The sequence below is a fragment of the Enhydra lutris genome, unplaced genomic scaffold (genome assembly GCF_002288905.1).
Source record: "Enhydra lutris kenyoni isolate GAN:26980312 unplaced genomic scaffold, ASM228890v2 scaffoldscaffold69, whole genome shotgun sequence".
Lineage (NCBI taxonomy): Eukaryota > Metazoa > Chordata > Mammalia > Carnivora > Mustelidae > Enhydra > Enhydra lutris.
The window spans coordinates 2,044,934-2,068,063 of record NW_019154153.1 but is presented as its reverse complement, the minus strand read 5'-3'; the positions used below and the strand labels follow the sequence as shown (position 1 = coordinate 2,068,063).

The following is a 23,130-nucleotide window of genomic DNA, read 5'->3' as shown; positions in this document are numbered from 1 at the left end:
AAGGCACACTGGTCAACATAAAGGAGTAAAGTGTTTGTGACAAAAAGGATGAAGATGTCCAGAGAAGTTGATGCGGGCAAAAAAAAAAAATCACATTAAAGGAAATCTTAGAGATATTTCATGAGGTGACAGCACAAAGAGTAAGCTGTTGAAAGCTGATCCAAACTTAGAGTATGGACAGTTTCCCAAGGCCGAGAAGAGTTGCTCACCTTGTATCATAAATTATAGAACAAGAAGCAAGCACTGGGGCGCCCGGCTGGGGTGCAGTTGGTAAAGCAGGCAACTCTTGATCTCAGGGTCATGTGTTCAAGCCGCACACTGGGTGTGGAGCCTCCTTTAAAAAAAAAAAATAGTAGGTACTGCTCAAATTACTCCGGGTAAGTTTCTTATAAATAAATAAGTCTCAATGTTTCTGTTTTTAAAATATAGCATACTAAATACTAGTCTTACTATTTTTAAAATTGTCTTACACATTTATAACTGACAGAGTTTTTAATATTTTAACAAATTTAAAAGTCACAAAATAGCCATTTCCCTCGTTGGTTATTAAGAATGCTTTACATGATTTTGGCTTGCATAGTCATTTTTACTATCCTGCACTACTGGAAAGCAAAGTCTGCCTGTATGTGTTGTGGCCTTTTGGCCAAATGTGTTACCCACAAAATTAGGCACTTTTATAATTAGAAAACAATGAGAGTGGAAAGAATATAGCATGAGCTTTGGAACTTGTATGGACCTGAGTTGAACTTTTGACTGGTATTTTCTAGGTGTGTGACCCTGAGCAAATCATTTAGCCTTAGGTTCCTCATCTGTCAAATGGTAGCTGCTCAATGAGTACTTTCTAAGTTTTTTGAATGAATGATTACCATTTAGCCATGGCACTGTAACCACTTATTAATAAGAAGTGTGAAGTATCTGATAAAATATTCTTTTCTGATGTGGACACATAATACTGTAGTAGGTATATAGATCCTCCCTCATCATATCTTTAGATCAGAGTTTTTCTGACTGACTGCTGACATATTAACCAGATAGTTCTTTGTTTTGGAGAACTGTCTTTGCATTGTAGGATGTGTAACAGCATCCTGCCCCCTGCCTGTTAGTTGCCAGTAACATTTCCCCCTACTTGTGACAAGTAAAGACAACTATAGATATTGCCAGATGTCCCCTAGGTGGGGGAGCAAAATTGCCCCTAGTTGAGAACAACTGCTTTAGACTTTGTGTTTTCTTAATTTCTTTCCTTTCCTGTCTCCCTTCTTTAGCGTTGCCTTCTCTCTGTTGCCAGAGTAAGTTTGTCAACACAAATGGTAATCGTGTTCAGCTTGGCCCAACCTCATCATTTAAATGCTCAGCTTTGCCTACGCGACAAAACCCAAAACCCCTTAGTATGAAAAGCCTTTATAGCACTTCTGTTCCTCTCTCCTGTTTTTTTTTTTTTTAAACATTTTATTTATTTATTTGAGAGAGAGAGAGACAGTGAGAGAGAGCATGAGTGAGGAGAAGGTCAGAGGGAGAAGCAGACTCCCCGTAGAGCTGGGAGCCCGATGCGGGACTCGATCCCGGGACTCCAGGATCATGACCTGAGCTGAAGGCAGTCGCTTAACCAACTGAGCCACCCAGGCGCCCCTCTCCTGTTTTTGTTTTTGAAAGCGTTTTATTGAGGGAGGATTTACACAGATAACATTTTATTGTTGAGGGATAATTTAAACATACCCAAATCTTAAATATATAGCATCATGACACTACCTATATATGATCACCACAGATCAAGATTCAGATTATTTTAATCATTTCAGAAACCTTTCTTATGCCTTTTTCAAGTCAGTAACCGCTCTGTGCCTTGCCTTTATATTCCCAGAGAGAACCATTATTCTGATTTGTACCACAATGGATTGTTTTGCTTGTTGCTGAACTTACTATGAGTGGAATCAATCATACAATATATACTCTCTTTATGATTGGCATATTTTTGTTACTTACCCATACTCTTTTGTATGTTGGTAGTTCTTTTTAATTACTGACTAATCTGTTATATTCTGTTACGTAAGTATATCACACTTGTTTTTATCTGTTTTCTTATTGATAGTTGGATTATTTCTGATTTTTTACTTTTATGAAGAATGCTGCTGTGGACCCCTGTGTCTTTTTTTTTTTTTTTTTTTAAAGATTTTATTTATTTATTTCACACAGAGAGAGATCACAAGTAGGCAGAGAGGCAGGCAGAGAGAGAGAGAGAGAGGAGGAAGCAGGTTCTCCGCTGAGCAGAGCCCGATGCGGGACTCGATCCCAGGACCCTGAGATCATGACCTGAGCCGAAGGCAGCGGCTTAACCCACTGAGCCACCCAGGCGCCCCCCGCCGTGTCTTTTAAAAATTAATTTTTATTGTAAAATATATAGTATAAAGTTTGCCATTCTAGCCATTTTTCAGTGTACAACTTAGTGACACTAATTATATTCACAGCCATCACCACTGTTGCCAAAAATTTTCAACATCCCATACAGAATTCTGTACCTATTGAAATAGAATTTATCATTCCCTCCTTCCAGTCCAGTCCCTGATACCCACTCTCTACTTCTAGTGTCTGTGAATTTGCCTATTCCAGATTTTTCATATAAATGGAATTGTACGATATTTGCCCTTTTGTGTGTGGCATAATGTTCTCAGTGTTTATCCATGTGGTACTATACACCAGAATCTTTTTATGACTGAGTGCTATATTCTGTGTATGTGTATGCCACATTTTTATGTATTTATTTGTTGATGGGCATTTGGATTGTGTCTGTACTTAACCTTTTTTTTTTTTTTTTAAGATTTTATTCATTTATTTCTTAGAGAGAGAACGAGAACGAGAGAACTACATGCACATGCATGAGCGTGCTGATACGGGGGTTGATTTCAGGACCCTGGGATCATGACCTTAGCCGAAGGCAGATGCTTAACTGACTGAGCCACCCAGGCGCCCTTGTACTTAACCTTTTTTAGTCTAACGTCACATTGACTTGTTGCTGCAGCAGCCATGCTAAACTATGTGTTCTTTGTGTGTGCTTTTTCTTTTCCTCTGTGTTTTTGGATATACACTGTTGCCTTTACCTGTTATGTCTTTCCCCTGCCATGCCTGACTCCTGAATCTCTTACACATTTTTCAGCTCTTGGTTCAGATGTTACCTTTCTAGGAAACTTCCCAGCAGTGTCAAAGTTAACTGTTTTCTCTTTTCTCTTTGCATCAGACCTCTTTCATACAGTTCACTAGCTCCTTGCTGTATTTACTTACATGCATATCTTCTCCCCTAGGTTGTGATAATAACTTTAATGTTCGCAGTACCTAGCCCATCATTATAATAATAAAGACTATCATTTATATATTGCCTTCTGAGTCCTGGGTCCTATGATAGTTTCTTTTTATTTATTGTCTTTATTAAAACAGATCTGCACTGTAGTTGCGGTATTAAAATCATTTCACAGATAAGGAAACTGATGCTTTGGTTAAATGTAGTCTTCTTATCAGAGATGACAGAATTCATCGTAACAGTTTATCCGACTTCAGATTCTTAATCCATTATGCAAGCCACCTTTCCTAAAAAATGTTTAACTAAATGAATAAACATGTTTTTTGGCAACTAGTTGGTGTTTGACTCAGACCATACATCCTGCATTCTGAATGTACTTGTTTTCTTTCGATAAATGCGTATTGGCTCCCAACAGCAGTGTCATTGTTTTTCTTAACCTCCTTATGATTGGAAAGTTGAACCCTTCATCTCTCTTTTCTGTAGAAAGTAGGAGTGCCCATGGAGAGAGACACCCTATCCTCATTTTTTCTTATCTAAGTCATTAAGTGTGTGAAATACCCTTTCTTTTGCCATGGAGTCTGGCTTACCTTTTCCTATCAGTAGTCTTCTATGGATCCAAATGTATTATTAGCCCGATACTCAAAACTACTGTAAGTAATCCCATTGACATTTCAGACCATTCCTGCAACTTAATTGGGTTTTACTTCAGACCATTCCTGCAACTTAATTGGGTTTTACTTACTTACTTTACTATACCTGTTGGGTATAGGAAATATTTAACTAGTTCTGCTTTATGTGCTCATTTATTTATAGTTTTATTAGAAACTGCTGGCATAATTTATTTATAAGAAAATCAAGACTGAATCCTTGTTTCTTTTACTCTGTGAAGATCATGTAAATGTATGAACATGCATAACTATTTAAGCTATTTTACATTTTATATATAAATTTATATTTTACACTTTAAACTCAGTCTGCTAATCCTATTGTCTATCCTGTTGTCTATTTTATGTTTAATTAGGCACTTCTAAAAAATTTTTGTTGAAAAAATTTTAAAGCGTTAATTAATTGAGCTGTAGTGAAGTATATAACATACTACACAGAGCCGTTTTGGGGGGTCATGGGGAAGAAGATCACATAGACACTTAAAATCTCACTTAGGAAATGATACATTAAAAAGTAAAATTATGTCAAACGAGAAATAAAACAGTATAAGTCAGTAAAACAGCTGTAAATCAGATATTATATTCATTGTCAAGTGGGGGCTACGGACTTTTAACTGCTGGAAGAGTTGAGAAGAGGAGGCAGTTGCTGTGGGTTAGGTAGGGCCATATACATTCTCTGGTGAAAATTGCTTCTTGATTGAGAGAGGATTGAAAAACTAAAATATTACAGTGGTCTGTAGCCCTCTGTAGGGCCACAGTACATACAAATACACAGTATATTGTGTTAATAAAATTGCCTGGAGACGGAAGAAGCAATCTAAAAATGTTTGGTGGGGGAGGGGAAGGTGACAATCATGAAAGAATTGTTGAGAAACTGGGCACTGAAGGACAGACAGGTAAGTTTTAGGGAAGTAAGGAACAGAGGGTATATTTGTTTTTTAAACATTTTTAAAATTTAAATTCAATTAATTAACATAAAATGTATTACTGGTTTCAGAGGTACAGGCCTGTGATTAATCAGTCTTCTATAATACCCAGTGTTCATTACATTGCATGCCCTCCTTTAATGTCCGTCACCCAGTTACTCCATCCCTCCACCCCCTTCCCTTCCAGCAACCCTCAGTTTGTTTCCTATGATTGAGTCTCTTATGGTTTGTCTCCTTCTCTGGTTTTGTCTTGTTTTATTTTTAGAGGGTAGGTTTTTTTTTTTTTTTTAAGGTTTTATTCATTTATTTGAGAGAGGGAGAGAACACGAGTGGGGGAGAGAAGCAGACTTCCCACTGAGTGGAGAGCCCGATTTGGGGCTCCATCCCAGGACCCTGAGATCATGACCTGAGCTGAAGGCAGGCATTCACCAACTGGGTCATCCAGGTGCTACAGAGGATGTTTTGTTATTTATTTATTTATTTAATTTTATTATTTATTTGACAGAGAGATCACCAGTAGGCAGAGAGGCAGGCAGAGAGAGAGGGAAGCAGGTTCCCTGCTGAGCAGAGAGCCCGATGTGGGACTCGATCCCAGAACCCTGAGATCATGACCTGAGCCGAAGGCAGAGGCTTAACCCATTGAGCCACCCAGCTGCCCCCAGAGGATGTTTTATAAGTAAGAATAGTAGAGAAGCAGAGTCAAGATAGATTTCTTGGAGAGCATGATTTTTTAACAGTTGAGAATTGGGTATGTAACATGTTTCAAGTGCTACTTAATACTAAGCCCCTAGTTATCTTGGAACATAAAGAGTAGGAAAATGAAATCTTAGGATTTCTTTTTAAACATGTTCAAATTCAAGTGTTGTAGATTACTTCCTGTGCCTACATGTTCATCCTTACCAGTTTTCTGACTGGAGGTAGAAAGTCATTCATTTCTTCATGCAGTCATTTTAGCCGGTATTGTTTATCTAGCAGACTCTTAGTAGATACGGAATTCCAGTTCTCTTGTGCTGTCATCTTCACTGAGTGGCAGAATCTCAGAATTTTAGAGAAGAGGGAAGACGGTAGAGATTGTTTAGTTTTAAACTTCTTTTAGATAGAAATGAGAAAATTGAGGCTCAGGTTGAGAGACCTGTATACGGTTCCATTGATATTAGTGGCAAAATCACACTCAACTACTTAGGTCTCCTGACTGCTGGTCCATTGCCCTTCTCACAGTATCATTCTGTCTATACTAGTGTGAAGTGAAGCTTCATCTGGAGACACATGTTCATTTTAGTGGTGTATCCCTTAAGGTCTGACTGGATTGTCATTTCTTCATTTCATCAAGAATGTGGAAAGGTAGTGAGTGTGGGAGTTTTTACTTTTTTTCTTTACTAGTTTTAACCTTGGGCAACTTATTTAAACCTCTTTGCCTGATGATCTTTATATATTAAATGGGGATAAGAATACTTATCTAATAATAGGCGACTGTCAGGATTAATTTAGATGGCCTATATAAAACCCTTTCTTTTATGCTTGGCATATCTTAAGAATTGAGTAAATGTTTTTTTCTTTTGTTTTCTGTTTTTTCCTCCCCTTTTTTCCCCTTATCATATTGTATTATAAATATTTATTTTATATGTACCAGGTGTGGGGTTCTTAGAGATTTTTCCCCTCAGCAATTTCTTGACTATGTGAATATAATCTTAACACAAAAAAATGAACCATTCAAGCTACCCCAGGAATTTGCTACTGAAACAAACATGGGAATGCTCTTGTATTTCATTTGTCTGCCAGTGAGAAGCATTGAGTAACTTTCGTTCCTTTTTAATATTCATAACTCTGCAATAAACTGACAATACTTCCTATATTGTTACTTGTTTGAAGCCTTGCTTTGACTTTGAAGAGAGAATTATTTCATTATAATTTTATAGGTTAGTGTATTGACGATTTCATTTGGCTCCTGGTCTCTGTCCCTGACTTTCTGTGATTGCTTTATAGATCTCTGAGGAACATGAGTGCAATGAGGAAGCTTCTCAGGAAGATGAGGGGTTTATGGGCATGTCCCCTCTTTTACAAGCCCATCACGCTATGGAAAGAATGGAAGAATTTGTTTGTAAGGTAAGATAGCAGTTTCTTATCATTTCTATGCTATATATTTAACCCTTCCCAAACAGGAACTTTTAAGGAGATTTGCAGTCTCTTAGCCTTTGGTTTACTGTAGACATTATCTGTGGCAAAATGGAGACAGAAACAGTTTCATGACTTTAACCCTGTTTAAGACAAAATACATTTGTTTGCCTGAAGTAGCCATGATAAAGTTGTGATAAAACTGGAATATTCATTCAGGAAACAATTGTTTCCTGATGTAAATTAACAGAGTAGATGTTTTGCTGATAGTTTAGATAAGACAGAATGAAAGTTGGGAGTGGTTGATCCCTAGAGATACTAAAATGCCATGTCCAAGTCCCTTGAATCTCTTATGCTACTCGACTGGGATGGCAAATGTGCTAATTTTTCTAAGGATTCTGTGGGTAGTCAGACTAATCCAGATAAAGATTTCCCAGTTTTCATGGAGATCTAGTATTTCTAATTCAGCTGGCATGTTTTCTGTCTCTTAAGGTTTTTTTTCTAACGCATTATCTGATTCTTTAGGTCATATTGTGGTTTTTATTCTTCTTTGAAAATGGTAACTGGAATTGGGGTTGCTTTCTTAGAAGAGTCAGAGACACTGGTAAAATTTTTTTTTTTTTTTTAAAGATTTTATTTATTTATTTGACAGACAGAGATCACAAGCAGGCAGAGAGGCAGGCATAGAGAGAGGAGGAAGCAGGCTCCCTGCCGAGCAGAGAGCCCGATGCGGGACCCGATCCCAGGACCCTGAGACCATGACCCGAGCCGAAGGCAGCGGCTCAACCCACTGAGCCACCCAGGCGCCCCAAAAAGAAATGTTTTGTGCATTAATGGTCTAATACAAATCCAGTGGACCATTGCTCAAATGTTTGATTTATGCAGTGCCTTTGTCAAGCTTATAAATAAATATGTATTTGGCCAAGCTGTGATCCTGTTCTTTTTTCCTTGGGGAGTAAAAGACATTGCCTGTTTGGGATGACATTTGGGTTGACTCCCAAGTTGAGGATTGAGGGTGCAGTGTCTGTTGAATATGACACTAACTTCAGTGTAATTATGAGAGCATAGTTCCTTGGCTCAGTTTAGACTGCTAGAATGTTTAGAAACAATGGAGAAAAATCACTCTGACGTTATGTGCAAATATAACTAGTAAGAATCTTAGCATATTCTTTCTGACTGCAAAAAAGGGAGCATCTTGGCTGTGTGGGTAACACAATAGCACTTTTCATATGGTCACAGCAGAGCTGTTTGCAGATTGTGAACTGCCTTGAGGATGTAAGGATTGATTTCTCTTTTCCTCTCCCTCTTAGAGAATAAAATTCTCCCAAAGTAAAACAGAGTAGCATCTTGTAAAGTTAATGTTAACAATAGCTATCTTTTTTCAAGTCCAAATTAGAGAAAATAAATTCATTATCTAAGAGTATTCTCTGTCTCTCCAGAAAGTCCTTTGGAAGATCTCAAACAGCTACTTTTACAAGTGGTAAAACTATTATTACCAGTAGACATTAAATATCTAGATTAGTCTTTTGGCATTATTGTATTTCATTGTGTGTTATGAACAAGCATGGAATGGCCAGATTATCCTAACTATGGGCCTCAGGGTTTGAGTTAGAAGGTGAGAGAGGAAGTGGGGAGGCTAGAGAGAATGAGTTTTAGTAGTGTTAAGAGGGCCACTTCTCTTAAATTGTTAGTTCTCGCTTTCTTTGGAGTTACACAGAGGATCAGTTCTTTTACAAGCATACTTCAGTAAGAAGGATTAAGGAGAGCAGAGATCAGGAAGATGTGAAACAGAAGGATTGGGCTCAGCAGCTGGCAGTCATTTTGAATCACATAGAAGAAAGAGAGCCAAGATTGTATAGCCTAACTGCGTTGTTTGTTTGTTGCCAGAACCCTGAGGGGTAGGAGTAGGGTCATTGTCTCAACCTGAATACTACAGGTAGAGCATATACCTGGCATTTTCCCTTATATCTTTCTGATTAGCAGAAACAAGGTAGTTAGGATTAAGTGATCCTTCTGGTGTGAGCTCTCTGGGCTGAGAGACCTTAAAAGAAGCAGAGTGCAGAGGTTGACAGGTTTTTAAGGACAGATACCAAATTCTTGATCTCTTTTCTGTTATAGTCCAAGGGGGAGGGACAGTGAAGAAAGAGAGAAGAAGGGGTGGTGGTGATGAGACTTTTGAAGGGCCTTAATGTTTGAGTTTCTTTGCCATCTCTCCAGCATGAGGAGGGTGGGTTAGTCACTAACTTTTAGGTAGATAATAGCCTCTGGGGATGGTCTGGGTTACATTCCACCTGTGGGGTGGATGTTGGAGTTTGCTAATTCACTTACAAGGGCTCTGGGTTATTTCATCTGATCCTTACAAAGTAACCAAAGTATCATCCCATTTTATAAATGAGGAAACTGGGGCTTGGTGATTTTCTCATTAAAGCTCCTTTAACTAGTTAATGATAGAGATCCAAGATTTTGACTTTGTTGTGGTAGGAAGAGAAGGGAAAGGGAGAGAATATAGCAGAAGGCACACAAGTGCTTCTATATACAGGTTTGGCTCTTGAATGATGCAGGGGTTAAAAGTACTGACCCCTTGGCAGTTGAAAATCTATGCATAATTTTTGGCTCCTCCAGAACTTAATTATTAATAGCCTACTATTGATTGGGAACCTTACCAATAGCATAAAAAGTCAACACACATTTTGTATGTTATAGGTGTTAGAAACTATATTCTTAAAATAAGCTAGAGAAAAAAATGTTAGTAACATTATAAGAGAAAATTCATTTACAGGACTGTACTGTAAAAAATCTGCATGTAAGTCGACCCACACATTTCTAAACCACGTTCAAGGTTCAGCTGTACTTTTTTTTCACCAACAGAAATATTAAGTATAAAAACAGTCATATTTAATTACTATCACAGGGGCTTTTCAGAGGTAAAGTCTGTTGTGGATGATGAAGAAAGGCAAGTCAGTACAGGTGGACCCTACCTTTACCCAGAGTGAAACGAAGCTTGAAACCATTCTTTTAGGGCAACTAGTGTTGCTACATTGACAAAACCACAAAGATATTTAATAAATTAATACTCTTCTTCCAGGTATGGGAAGGTCGGTGGCGAGTAATCCCTCATGATGTACTACCAGACTGGCTCAAGGATAACGATTTCCTTTTACATGGACATCGGCCCCCAATGCCTTCTTTCCGGGCCTGTTTTAAGAGCATTTTCAGAATACACACAGAGACAGGCAACATCTGGACACATCTTTTAGGTATGTAATATCAGTGGTGCAAGGAATTAGTGATTCACTTACTTTTTTTTTTTTTCTCCCCATGTATTTGAGGATATGGATAAAACAAATGTATTTGGGATTTGCCATTTTGTTTTCTGGATGTCTAATGATACAGTTTCTTACTGGTTTATTCTGTAGTTATCCTAGTTTGCACTCTGATTTTATTACAGCTAAGTCATCATTTTCTCTACTAGATTTTCAGACTGTGTCCTTGAACCAGGCCTAGGGAAAGGTGCTGTACAAAATGTGGTATAATGTCTTGATGAACACTGTGAGAAAGGTACTTATTTAGTAGAAATAAGCTGATTTTTCAAAATCATGACTTAGCATAATGAAAATTAAATTTCAGTTTTACTTGAAGTAGAATGTGGTCTCTAATATTTTTTTCCATCCTGATTGCATATTAAAGAAAGAATACAGGGAGGGGCACCTGGGTGGCTCAGTTGTTAAGGGTCTGCCCTTGGCTGTGGTAATGATCCCAGGGTCCCGGGCTTGAGCCCTGCAACGGGCTCCCTGCTCAGCAGGAAGCTTGCTTCTCCCTGTCTACTCTCCTTGCTTGTGTTTGCTCTCTCACTGTCTCTTCCTGTCTGTCAAATAAATGAAATCTTTAAAAAAAAAAAAAAAAAAAAAAAAAAGAATACAATGGGGGAAGAATAGTCTTTTCAGCAAATAGTATTCGGGAAAACTGAGTAATTACATGTAAGAGTCCAGTTGGATCCCTGCCTCATTACAAAGTTAATTCAAAATGGATCAAAGAGACCTAAACTTAAGAACTAAAACTGTAAAATTCTTAGGTAAAAACATAGATGTCGGGCGCCTGGGTGGCTCAGTTGGTTGAGCAACTGCCTTCAGCTCAGGTCATGACACCAGACTTCCAGGATCAAGTCCCGCATCGGGCTCCCAGCTCCTTGGGGAGTCTTCTTCTCCCTCTGACCTTCTCCTCTCTCATGCTCTCTCTCATTCTCCCTCAAATAAATGAATAAAATCTTAAAAAAACAAAACAAAACAAAAAAAAAAACATAGATGTCAATCTTTGTGACCTTAGATTAGGTGATAATTTCTTAGAATTGACACCTAAGTTTAGTATAGACAACCAAAGAAAAAATAGATAAATTGGACCCCCCCTTAAAAAAAAAAAAAAAAAAGATTATTTATTTATTTATTCAACACAGAGACAGTGAGAGAGGGAATAAAATAAACAGGGGGAGTGGGAGAGAGAGAAGCAGGCTTCCTGCTAAGCAGGGAGCCCGACACAGGGCTCGATCCCAGGACCCTGGGATCATGACCCGAGCTGAAGGCAGATGCCCAACAACTGAGCCACCCATGTGCCCCTAAATTGGACTTTCTCAAAATTAAAAACTTTTGTATGTCAAAGGATATTATCAAGAAAGCGGAAAGATAATCCACAAAATGGGAGAAAATGTTTGCAAATCATCTATTTGATGAGGATCTAAGAATTTTGACAACTAAACAATGAAAGGACATTTAAAAAATGGGTAAAGCATCTGAACAGACATTTCTCCAAAGATCTACAAGTGGCCAATAAAACACATGAAAAGATGCTCAAGTGTCAACTCTATTTCAGTTTTTAAAAAGGGGGACAAAAAGGGATACTCAGCATCATTAGTCATTTTGGGAAATGCAAATCAAATACTTTGAAAAATGTAATGAGATACCACCTTCCACTTGCTAAAATGGCTATAATCAAGAAAATGGAAAATAACAAGTTTTGGCAAGGATGTAGAAAAATGACAACTCTCATACTTTGCTGGTAGGAGTGTAAAATGGTACAGCCTTTATGGAAAACAATTTTGACAGTTCCTTAGAAAGTTAAACAGAGGTATAAGTAGTTCTGCTCCTTAATTATGTACTCAAGAGAATTGAAAACATGTTCACACAAAAACATGTATACAAATGTTTTCAGCAACATTATTTATAATATTTATTTATTTATTTATTTATTTATTTATTTTTTAAAAAAGATTTTATTTATTTATTTGACAGAGATCACAAGTAGGCAGAGAGGCAGGCAGAGAGAGAGGAAGGGAAGCAAGCTCCCCGCTGAGCAGAGAGCCCGATGCGGGACTTGATCCCAGGACCCTGGGATCATGACCTGAGCCGAAGGCAGCGGCCCAACCCACTGAGCCACCCAGGCGCCCTATTTATAATATTTAAAAAGTAGAAATAACCCAAGCATCTTTCAGCTGGTGAATGGGTAAATAAAATGTGGTATATCCATGCAAATGAAGTATATTTGGTCATAAAAAGAGATGAAGTACTGATGATATGTGTTACAACATGGGTGAGCCTTGAAATATTATGCTAAGTGGAACAAGGCAGACACAAAAGGCCACATACTATGTAATCCATATACACGAAATGCCCAGAATGTCAAAAGGCACAGAGATAGAAAGATTAGTGTCATCTAGGGCTAGGTGCAGAGTAGGGAGTGGGAGATGAATGTATTAATTATGGGCTTCTTTTGGGGGTGATGAAAATATGCTGAAATTAAATAATAGTGATGGTTGCACAAACCTGTGAGTATACGAAATCTTTTCTGGTTTACCCCCATTCGACTTGCATTTTTTTTCACACATTTGATTTCTGTTGTGTCCCCAGATGCCTTCCTACCTGCTAGTGTAGTGAGGGTGGAATAGAGCAGCAAATATAGTTCATTGCTGACTTCTAACTCAGGGGTAAAGTTTTATTAAATAGAACAGTTACTTAGCACATGTTTAACATCTTAATTTCTGTGCCTTCCTTGTGTTAAGTGACTTTTTTTTTTTTTTAAAGAATTTTTAAAGGTTTTATTTATATATTTGGCAGAGGGAGAGAGAGATCACAAGCGGGCAGAGAGGCAGGCAGAGAGAGAGGGGGAGGCAGGCTCCCCGCGGAGCAGAGAGCCGGATGCGGGGCTCGATCCCAGGACCCTGAGATCATGACCTGAGCCAAAGGCAAGAGGCTTAACCCACTGAGCCACCCAGGTGCCCCATGACCTTTTCCTAAGTAGTAAGAACATGTATTTTAGTGTGAAGAAGACCAGCTTATTTAATTTATTTATTTTTAAGATTTTTATTTATCTATTTGACAGAGAGAGGCTCAGCGAGAGAGGGAACACAAGCAGGGGGGAGTGGGAGAGGGAGAAGCAGGCTTCCTGTGGAGCAAGAAGCCCAATGTGGGCTCAGTCCCAGGACGCTGGGATCATGACCTGAGCCAAAGGCAGACGCTTACCAACTGAGCCAGCCAGGTGCCCTAGAAGAGCAGTTTAAAAACTGATTATGAAATAGAATGAATAGGCATTTTATTGTCCTTAACTCTTGAATCTCTTGGGTCAACCAGTGAGAACCAGAGAAGCATAGTGTTCCTTGACAGCTACTGGTGGAGGAAAGCTGTATTTCTTTTTTTTTCTTTCTTTCTTTCTCTCTTTCTTTCTTTTCTTTTCTTTTCTTTTTTATGATTTTTATTTATTTGACAGAGAGAGAACACGAGCGGGGAGGAGAGGGAGAAGTAGGCTCCCTGCCAATGCAGGACTCAGTCCAGGACCCTGGGACCATAACCTGAGCAGAAAGCAGATGCTTAACCAACTGAGCCATCCAGGCACCCCGAAAGCTGTATTTCTTGACAGGGTTTGGAGGCATTTAAATTAATTGCAAAAGCAAACAGAAAATGGGTCTTTGAAAGCTGGGCTCCAGCATATGTGCCAAAAACTTTCTAAATGAAATTTTATCCTAGACCTAGAGGTAGAAGTGGACAAATTTAGCCTTCTAAGAAGTAGTAGCATTGTCTGGTTTCTTTTTGGATTATGCTCTTAGATAAATAAAGTACTATTCCTATACAAAAACACTTGGTTTTTGAAGCTGAGGAGTATATGGTACCAGCAGTGTTTGAAGTAGACCAGAATTTTGGATATGCTTTAGTTATTTGGAAAATCTTTCTCATGGAGCTTTTGATTCAGATATTGTGATTGTGAAGGACTGAGAACTTCATCAACACACAACACTGTTTCTTGACAAGGATCCTCTTTTTTCTCTCTCTACTCTTTTTGTAGGTTGTGTATTCTTCCTGTGCCTGGGGATCTTTTATATGTTTCGCCCAAACATCTCCTTTGTGGCCCCTCTGCAAGAGAAGGTGGTCTTTGGATTATTCTTCTTGGGGGCCATTCTCTGCCTTTCTTTTTCATGGCTCTTCCACACAGTCTACTGCCACTCAGAAGGGGTCTCCCGGCTCTTCTCTAAGTAAGTATTTGAAAGTCTACATTGTAATCAAGTATTTGAGTCAGTGGTTAGGGAAGAACATCTAGCAGAATTGCCAGAATTCTTGATACTGTCTGATGGGAATTTAAATTTTTTTTTTTTTTTTTTTAATTAAAGCAAGCATTCCTGTTTGCCTCTTTTCTTTTAACTGCTAGCTCATTTTATAGGGGAGTAATTGGAAACTTTTTTTAGTGGGCTTTGGTTTTTTTTTTTTTTTTTTTAAACATTTTATTTATTTATTTGAGAGAGAGAGAGACAGTGAGAAAGCATGAGCGAGGAGAAGGTCAGAGGGAGAAGCAGACTCCCCGTGGAGCTGGGAGCCTGATGCGGGACTCGATCCCGGGACTCCAGGATCATGACCTGAGCTGAAGGCAGTCGCTCAACCAACTGAGCCACCCAGGCGCCCCTGGGCTGTGCTTTTTAATATCACATGACTTTTTTTCCTTTTTTAGACTGGATTACTCTGGTATTGCTCTTCTGATTATGGGAAGTTTTGTTCCATGGCTTTATTATTCTTTCTACTGTAATCCACAACCTTGCTTCATCTACTTGATTGTCATCTGTGTGCTGGGCATTGCGGCCATTATAGTTTCCCAGTGGGACATGTTTGCTACCCCTCAGTATCGAGGAGTACGAGCAGGTAAGAGATGTGGGGGTTTTACATTGCGTGTTTGCTAATTTACCAGTCATTTATTAAAGGTCTACATGCCAAGTCCTCTGCTATGTACTTGTGATGCAAAGATAAATAAGTCATAGTTCCTGTTCTTCAGGGGCTTTTAATATGGTAGTATTCATTAGTTGTCTTAAAGTGCATGGAGTTGAGGGGCATGGTGAGCTTTATGAGTCAATGTATATATATTTGTAATTCACTTGAGTTTATGACTATATACTGTCCATAAGGCAATGTCTTTGTAACCTTTGTTAAAAATGATTACTCTTTATCAGCTTGGAGTGTACTTTTTTAAGTGATTAGTTCTTTTGTTGGCATTATTTTTTTGTTTTGTATTTTTATTCGAAAATGTGTACTGCTTAGGTAAATAAAACTTCATACTGATTGTATTCTACCAACGTAAGTACCATACATCTCTTCTAATACAGGGATAAGGAAGCTTTTTATATTTAGAATCATGCCTGTCTCGATGGAGATTGTTTGGAAAGCCAAAAACCTCTGGTTGAGCCTTCCTCTAGGAGTGGGGAGTTCACAGGGATGTGTTTTTGTTTCCTACTGGACTGGGACTCCTTGTAGCCAGGACCATGTCCTTCAGTGTTCTCTCCTCACTATCAAACCTGGTGTCTACTGAGAATGAACAAGTAGTAGTAAAAGGAGTATTTTTTTCTTGTGACCTTTAAAAAAACCAAACAAAAACCCCAGCCCAAACCCCAAAACCATTTTGTATTAAAATCCAAGCCATGGTACATCTGCAGTTTCCTACAAGGTTAGAAGTTAGAATTTAACTTCTTGTTAATGACCACTGTTCACAACAGTCTACCCACTGACCCTTTTAAGTAGAGAAGCAGTGGTCAGGGGTGACTTTCAGCAGTACTTAACTGTGGGGCTAAGCCTGCTTCAACACAGGAGATGAGAGTACAGCTGAACATTTTGCTGTATACACATCAGAAGAACCAAGCTCCTGAGCTTTTGACTTCCAGAATGGTAGGCAAAACCACTAGAGCCTCTGTTTAGCATGTAGAGGAAAATAACAAGTGAAACAGGATTGTGATGGTTTTTCTTTAGTGAGGAGTAAAAGTAGGAAAAGGTTTTTATTTAGGCCTGGTCGATTCCCTTTTGTGAGATGAGCGTTGCCATTTTCCTCTTCTCTTGTAGATGCCTATTATTTATCATGTGTATGTGCATACATAATATTATTGCATGCCAGCAACTTACTTGGTAATGTCCAAAACAAGTAATAGGCTTTTTGTCTTGTGTTTAGAGAGTTAAAGGTCATTTTTAACTCTCTCTGTCAAAATGTAGGAGCAGTTACTGGCTTCTGGGTGTGAGATGTTCCCATGGTATTTCAACTGACACAGATTTGTGTATATACTCATAAATTCACACCACATACATTACTCAGCTTTTACAGACTGTTACTTAACATTCCATTTGTGACAGTCTGATTTTTATTTCATTGTAGTTCACTGAAAAAAAAATGCTAATCCAGATTCACTTAGTTGATCTTATAACCTAAGTCATATCCAGAAGTTTGAAACACACTGCTGTAGATGATTTTGAAGGCAGTAGGGCTGTGGTGGCATGATTCTGATAGATTTCTGTACCAGATTGGTATTTTTGGGTCTGGGAGCTTTCAGGAGCAGTTGTGACCTCCTCTAACCTCCCCAGTTCCCACCCCTGCTCTTCCATTCCACTTCAGTGCCAGGAATCCCTGTTGCTTCAGAGGGAGATGAAATATGTGAAATTGCTCTGTATTGCAGTCTCTGTCTACAAAGTGGAAGCATTGAGGGAAGTTTAAACAAACTCCCAGAGCTGTCTGTAGCTGAAGCACTTAGCAACACATTTCTAAACCCATCGAGGACTGCTGACTTGTTAAGCTGAGCCTCTCTCAGCAGGAGGCTCCTTGCTTTTGTAAATGGGTCTGCCTTCTAGAACACAGTTGCTGCTGTCTGTTGTGGCACTATCCCAGCGTTTGAAGAGCCACCTTTTTCCTTTCAAACAAGAAGCATCATACTTGAAATACTGTTTATAGAATTACTAGTGCTATATTGTAATATTTCTTCTTCCTTATTTCTTTTCTGCATTTTTACTTTATTTTATTCTTGTGATTGCCAGGAGTATTTTTGGGCCTTGGCCTGAGTGGAATCATTCCTACCTTGCACTATGTCATCTCGGAGGGATTCCTGAAGGCCGCCACCATAGGGCAGATCGGCTGGCTGATGCTGATGGCCAGCCTCTATATCACAGGCGCCGCCCTCTATGCTGCCCGCATCCCTGAACGCTTTTTTCCTGGCAAGTGTGATATCTGGGTAAGTATGACCAGGGGGAGTTAGTATGTATACATACATATCTGATAGTGTATTACTGGCAGACCAGGAAGTGAAATAATTGAAGTTGTTTTAGACTCAAAATTGAGAGACCCGTATTTTAGTTGTAACTCTTCCTCATTAGTTGTGTGTCTCTGAATGGTAAGTACAGTGAGGACTAACGTTTCCTGAACACTTACTTGGTGGCTGGCATGGTACTGAGTGAGTGCTTTGCACAGGTTACCTCATTTAATCCATTGGCCCTATAAGGTATGACAACTGTTATTAATGTTTTCATTTTATAGATTAGGAAATGAGGCTTAGGGAGATTAGGTAACTTGTCCAATGTTAGGACAAGTTACTGCTGGGTGAAAAAAGTAGAATTTGAATCAGGCTAGTGTAATATCAGAGTCTGTGCTCCTGTAGTACACTGAACTGGCAAGGAAGGCATTTAGTTTGTTTTGGTTTCCTCATTTAGAAAATGAGGGTGATTGACCAGATTGTTTATCAAAGCCCCCCCCCCCTTTTTAAAAGATTTTATTTATTTGACAGAGAGAGAGTATGAGCAAGGGGTAAGGGGCAAAGGGAGAGGGAGAAACAGACTCTCTGCTGAGCAGGGAGCCTGATGCAGGGCTCGATCCCAGGACCCTGAGATCATGACCTGAGCTGAAGGCAGAGGCTTAACCAACTGAGCCACCCAGGCACCCCTAGCAGAGTCCTTTTTGATACTAAAATTTGGTGATTTGTAACAAGAGATTGGTGTTTAGGTGTGTTTGGTAGCAAGAGAGGAGGGAGAGCTAACTAAATTGTGGTTAAGAGAGAGGGAAAGAGAAGGGGAAAGAAATATAAGGGTCCAGTAGATGGAAAATTTTGTAATTGAAAATGGCCTGAAACATTTTCAGTAGGTGCAGGATTGAAGAGTTTTTTTTTTTAAAGATTTTATTTATTTATTTGACAGAGATCACAAGTAGGCAGAGAGGCAGTCAGAGAGAGGGGGAAGCAGGCTCCGACCAAGCAGAGATCGGGGCTCGATCCCAGGACCCTGGGATCATGACCTGAGCCAAAGGCAGAGGCTTTAACCCAGAGCCACCTAGGCGCCCTGAAGAGTTGTTTGATATGAAGTCTGACCTTTAGAATTCTGTTCCTTGACCTGTTGCTGATTATTGTAAACTAAATTGATCATCCAGTCTTCAAAGTTTAATTTAGCCCTCCATAAAATGAATATAATGCTAATTTAGGCAACCTTTTCAGATTCACATTAGTTAATTTATCTTTTGGAGATTGCCTTCTCATCATTTTGACATCAATTATGGAGATAGCCCCCCATCCCCAACTTATTTTGAGAATGAATCCCCTTTGATTTCCTAGGAACCTTTTCCTGGGATGTGACTTGTGGCCCTTTCTAGTTGAACCTCTGAAGTTAATACCTTTCTTTTTATGAATACTGTTTTGCCACTGTACTTTTTAATTTTGAGATGATAATGAGAGAATAGTATAATTTTTGAAGTAATGTTGGTGCACTGAGCAATTGATAGATCCCTTTTAAAAAATGAACTAGCATTCAACAGAAGAGATTAAATCTGAAAAAAAGCTCATGTGCTTGTAGACCACTTCTTATTAGAGAAGGAATGAAAAGGCCCGACCTTCCTAGTGTTTTGATAAGGTATGTTGTTTGTGAAATTTCAGAGTCTTAGAGCTGGAAAGACATAATGTTTTAACCTTCTACCTAATCCTGGAAATCCCTTTAGTTTTGAGAGAGAGCAACATTTAAATTGGCCATAGCTCTGGTGCTTTTTAATGCCGTGATAAAAGCTTTCTTCAGCAAACAGGAAAATCTCCCTGTGTCTAACTGTAGCCATGTAGTCTGTTAGCAAGAGTATGTGTATGCCATTGGCCTGAGTTCACCAGATACTCCTATGATATGCGTACACATCTTCATGGTTAGAATTTAGCAGTAGCACCTTGATTTCTTTGGGGACAGCTGGCCTTCAGTTCAGCAGAATGTGATATGCCTAATGGATGTTCAAGATCTGTGGACACCTTGAATTTGAGCTCTGTAACCTCCATTCCCTGCCCTGGCTCAGCACAAACAACCTGAAGACTCTTTAGCAGACTTTAATAATGAATGGATTTCTCCCCCACCCCCCTCCAGTTTCACTCTCATCAGCTGTTTCACATCTTTGTGGTTGCTGGCGCTTTCGTTCACTTCCATGGCGTCTCAAACCTCCAGGAGTTCCGTTTCATGATTGGAGGAGGCTGCAGTGAAGAGGATGCACTGTGACACCTTCCAGAAGCCGGGGACTGTGACCCTGAACAGGGCCTGCAGCATCTGCAGGCCTCCCTTACCGGCCATTGATGCCAGTGCCAGAGGAGCCCCCAAACTTTGACAGCCTCGTGGGCTTTGTGATGCCCCTGGGGCTCCACCTGGTACACGACTGAGAAGAGAAAAACAAAATAAATCATACCTCAAAGGATGGAGTGCATCAATTTGGAGAAAAGGAGAAATGGCCCAAACCCTGACTTATAATTGGGATCTACTGATTGAGGGCTCTGCACGACCTTGGCAAACTGGCTTCTGATCCGTGTCACATTTCTTTGTAGAAGATGGGAACACAGTTTAGCTGGTGGTTCGTTCTTCTCCCTTTCTTGCTCCTTAAATCAATTTAAAAACCAGTTTAGGTGAACATTTATATCCTATTAAAGGTTGGGAATGTGATTTTAGATGCTCTTTTGGGAGAACAAAGAAATTAATGTAAATAAGATTTCTAACTCACTGTTTAAATAAGAATTTATATAAACGTTTAAAACATAGGGGTAGGGGAGGGAGGGGAATTTTGTACAGAATGAAACATGCAAGTACCACACACTGTTTCAATTTTTGCACAAAGTGACTGTAGGAGGATCAGGTGATGGCCCCAGAATGTATAATGCCTTGGTGCACCAGGGTGCCTTCTAAAGGCTGGCATTCCTTGGACCCTGTGGGGCAGAAAGTACAGCCCCAGCCCAGTGATCACATGACCACTCTCATGTCTGAGAGCCTTAGGGAGTCCCAAGGTGGAGGAGGGAAGCTGTATGTGTTTTCTCAGTGGAAGCAGCACGTGAATGGCTGACAGGATGTGTTAGATAAAGGCTCTAGTTAACGTATCATTTGAGAGAGTGATTTGTTTTCTATGCTGAGAGTGACCCCTTCTAAAGAGTAGAGCCATTTACTTGGGAAAGTCAATTATGCCAGCAAAGGGGTAGTGGAGACAGTAGGAGGAGCTCTGGAAATGTTAGCCCAGGGGCTGATCAGATTACTTAATGGCATCCTATTCAGTTTTGTGGTGATTTTTATCTGCAGGGATGTGACAGTTTTCTGTATCTTTGCTGTGGAGCTCAGGAACGCCCCAGAATCCTTCTGTTAAAGTCACTGCCCTAACTACCCTTCCTCGTTTTGGGAATACAAATGGACCTTTTCCCTGGCATCACAGTTCCTGGCATGGAGCCAGCCACAAAAGAGATTCCAGCTTGTCCAGGTGCCTCCTGAGCTCATGTACATAGGTTGGGAGAAGGCTTCCTCTGGATCAGGAAAGGTGAATTTCACCTCTAGCACCACTGTCTTAGCCTAGTCGTGACACACATATCAGCTGTCTTTGAACAAGAAAGCCAGTCCAGTACCTACCATGGAGTCATCAGTATTCCCCAAACCCCATTTTTTGGGGATAGCATGGTGGGAAGTTGTAAAAGAAATTGGTATGTTATTGCCAGGGAGTCTGGTACAGCCATATCTTTATAAAGAGCTGCTAGGAGTAGAAAAAAGTTTGCTCATGCCCCAGAGGTATCCTGTTATGGTGTCAGGGAGAATGGTAGGGGAAGGATTTGGTTCACAGAATTCTAATCTTGGCTCATAGGCAAACCACCAAAATAGCACTTGAGTCTTGGGTTACTTGCTGTCACCCAAGGCTTCAGGTGATTGAGTTACATCTTGGGGATTGTGGGTTTTAGAACTAAACATTGAAGCCCTAAGTGTGGGGGCTGGCACCCTCCAGTAGGCGTTTGGCGTATGGGAAGAGTCTGGTATCCAGTAGAGCGTTGTCTTGTTGGTAATCTCCTTTCTCTCCCCTTCTAGTCTCCAGCAAAAGCTGGGAACCGGGAAGAAGGACTCCACTGTGAACTGGGGAAGGACTTAAGAGTATTTTGGTTCTGGGTAAGGTCACTGCCTTGGGTACCAAGGGACCCAACGAGAGACTTGAGTAGGTGAACTGGTGTGGTGCCTGACACAATAAAGAACAGTATTCCTCCCTTTGAGGGAATAGTCCAGCAGGGCAGTGGCCATCTGGAAGCAGGGACACTTAGTCTCATGGAAGCAACAGCACATATCAGAAGCCAGACTTGCTCTTCGGTCATGCACTTTGGGATACAGGGTATAAGATGCAGCCCTGTAACACCACCAACAGAAGTAGAAGTTTCTGGGCCCAGTCATCCCACACCCCAAAGGAGGAGCTAAATCTGGTTCAACATAGCACAAACTGTTAGGAAAAATGAAATTAACATCGATGATGTGTCATCCAGTAAAAATCTCCCTCTTTAGGGTGTGTGTGCGAGTGCGTGTGTGTGCGCCCATTTATGTGCGTGTGTCTACGTGCAACTCACTACCAACAGCCTCACTGTGCACTTGGTCTTCACAGTGCTCGCTGAGAACTCTCACCAGGTTGGCGCCTGAATGCCTTACTCTCAGCATCAGAGGCTTGCTTGCTCTGTGCAGATTTTTAATTTTCTTCGTTGGCCCTAGGCTGGTTAGGACCTCTACAGCTTCATTCTTTAACCATTAAATAGTGGCCTTTTTCAGTATTTTCCCCCTTCCCCTTTATAAATTGCTGAAGCCACAAAGCACATTTTTTGGGGATCATAGAAGGTTGGGGTTTCAGAAAGGCCTCTGTGTGATGGTTCCATTCACTATGGGATTTCCCTTAAACTTGCTGTATTCTCAACTTCTAATAAAAAGAACCAAATGGAATATGAACTTTGGTCGTGTACTGTTTTATTGACTCAACTTACCTGCCTTGAAGTCTTAATTTAGACACCGAAGCTTAAGAAATTATCAGAGACTTCCCGGTCTGAAAGCACAAATCAAAGTTATTTATGCCCAACTCACTTTTCCTGACCTTTCTTAAGCTTTCATTACAACTGGGATGAGGTTTAGAGTGGAGGGGAGAGCTAACCCCAAGGGGTAGTTAATTTATGATTAAAGTTTATCAAAATAATACCCAACATAATGGATACTTTATGTGAAAGTTTCTGTTGAAGGACTTGGTATCTCAGATACTCATAACCACCTCCCTGTGAACTAACTAGTTATCACTCATTTCTGGGTTTGGAGACTGAAGCTCAGAAAGGCCAAGTGTGACTCTTGTGCTACACTCTTCACAATAAGAAGACAGTTCGGATTAAATCTCATGTGTTGACCTAAAGGTTTGGGGGGTTTGTTAACCGTTTGCGTAATTTAAGAAAGGAGAGGAATCCCTGCCCCTTTGCCTTGGGTAAATTGTCTTTGCAGGGGAATTTCCAGTATTTGGATTCTCATTTTTTTTTTTTTTTTTAAAGATTGATTTATTTTAGAGAGAGAGAGACCATGGGTGGGAGGGACAGAAG

General features: G+C 39.9%; 1 protein-coding gene across 3 annotated transcripts in view; it reads left to right on the top strand.

The window, feature by feature from the left end:
- LOC111159739 (adiponectin receptor 2) overlaps positions 1–22,501 on the top strand; it is a 104,324-nt gene extending 81,823 nt beyond the window's left edge. For all 3 annotated transcript variants that reach the window (XM_022522318.1, XM_022522316.1, XM_022522317.1), the window contains exons 3-8: positions 6,864–6,983; positions 10,078–10,249; positions 14,319–14,505; positions 14,976–15,163; positions 17,309–17,502; positions 19,652–22,501. In XM_022522318.1, the coding sequence (XP_022378026.1) occupies positions 6,864–6,983; positions 10,078–10,249; positions 14,319–14,505; positions 14,976–15,163; positions 17,309–17,502; positions 19,652–19,780 (990 nt within the window). In that variant the 3' untranslated portion in view covers positions 19,781–22,501. The remainder of the gene's footprint in view (positions 1–6,863; positions 6,984–10,077; positions 10,250–14,318; positions 14,506–14,975; positions 15,164–17,308; positions 17,503–19,651) is intronic.
- Positions 22,502–23,130: the final 629 nt, after the last annotated feature.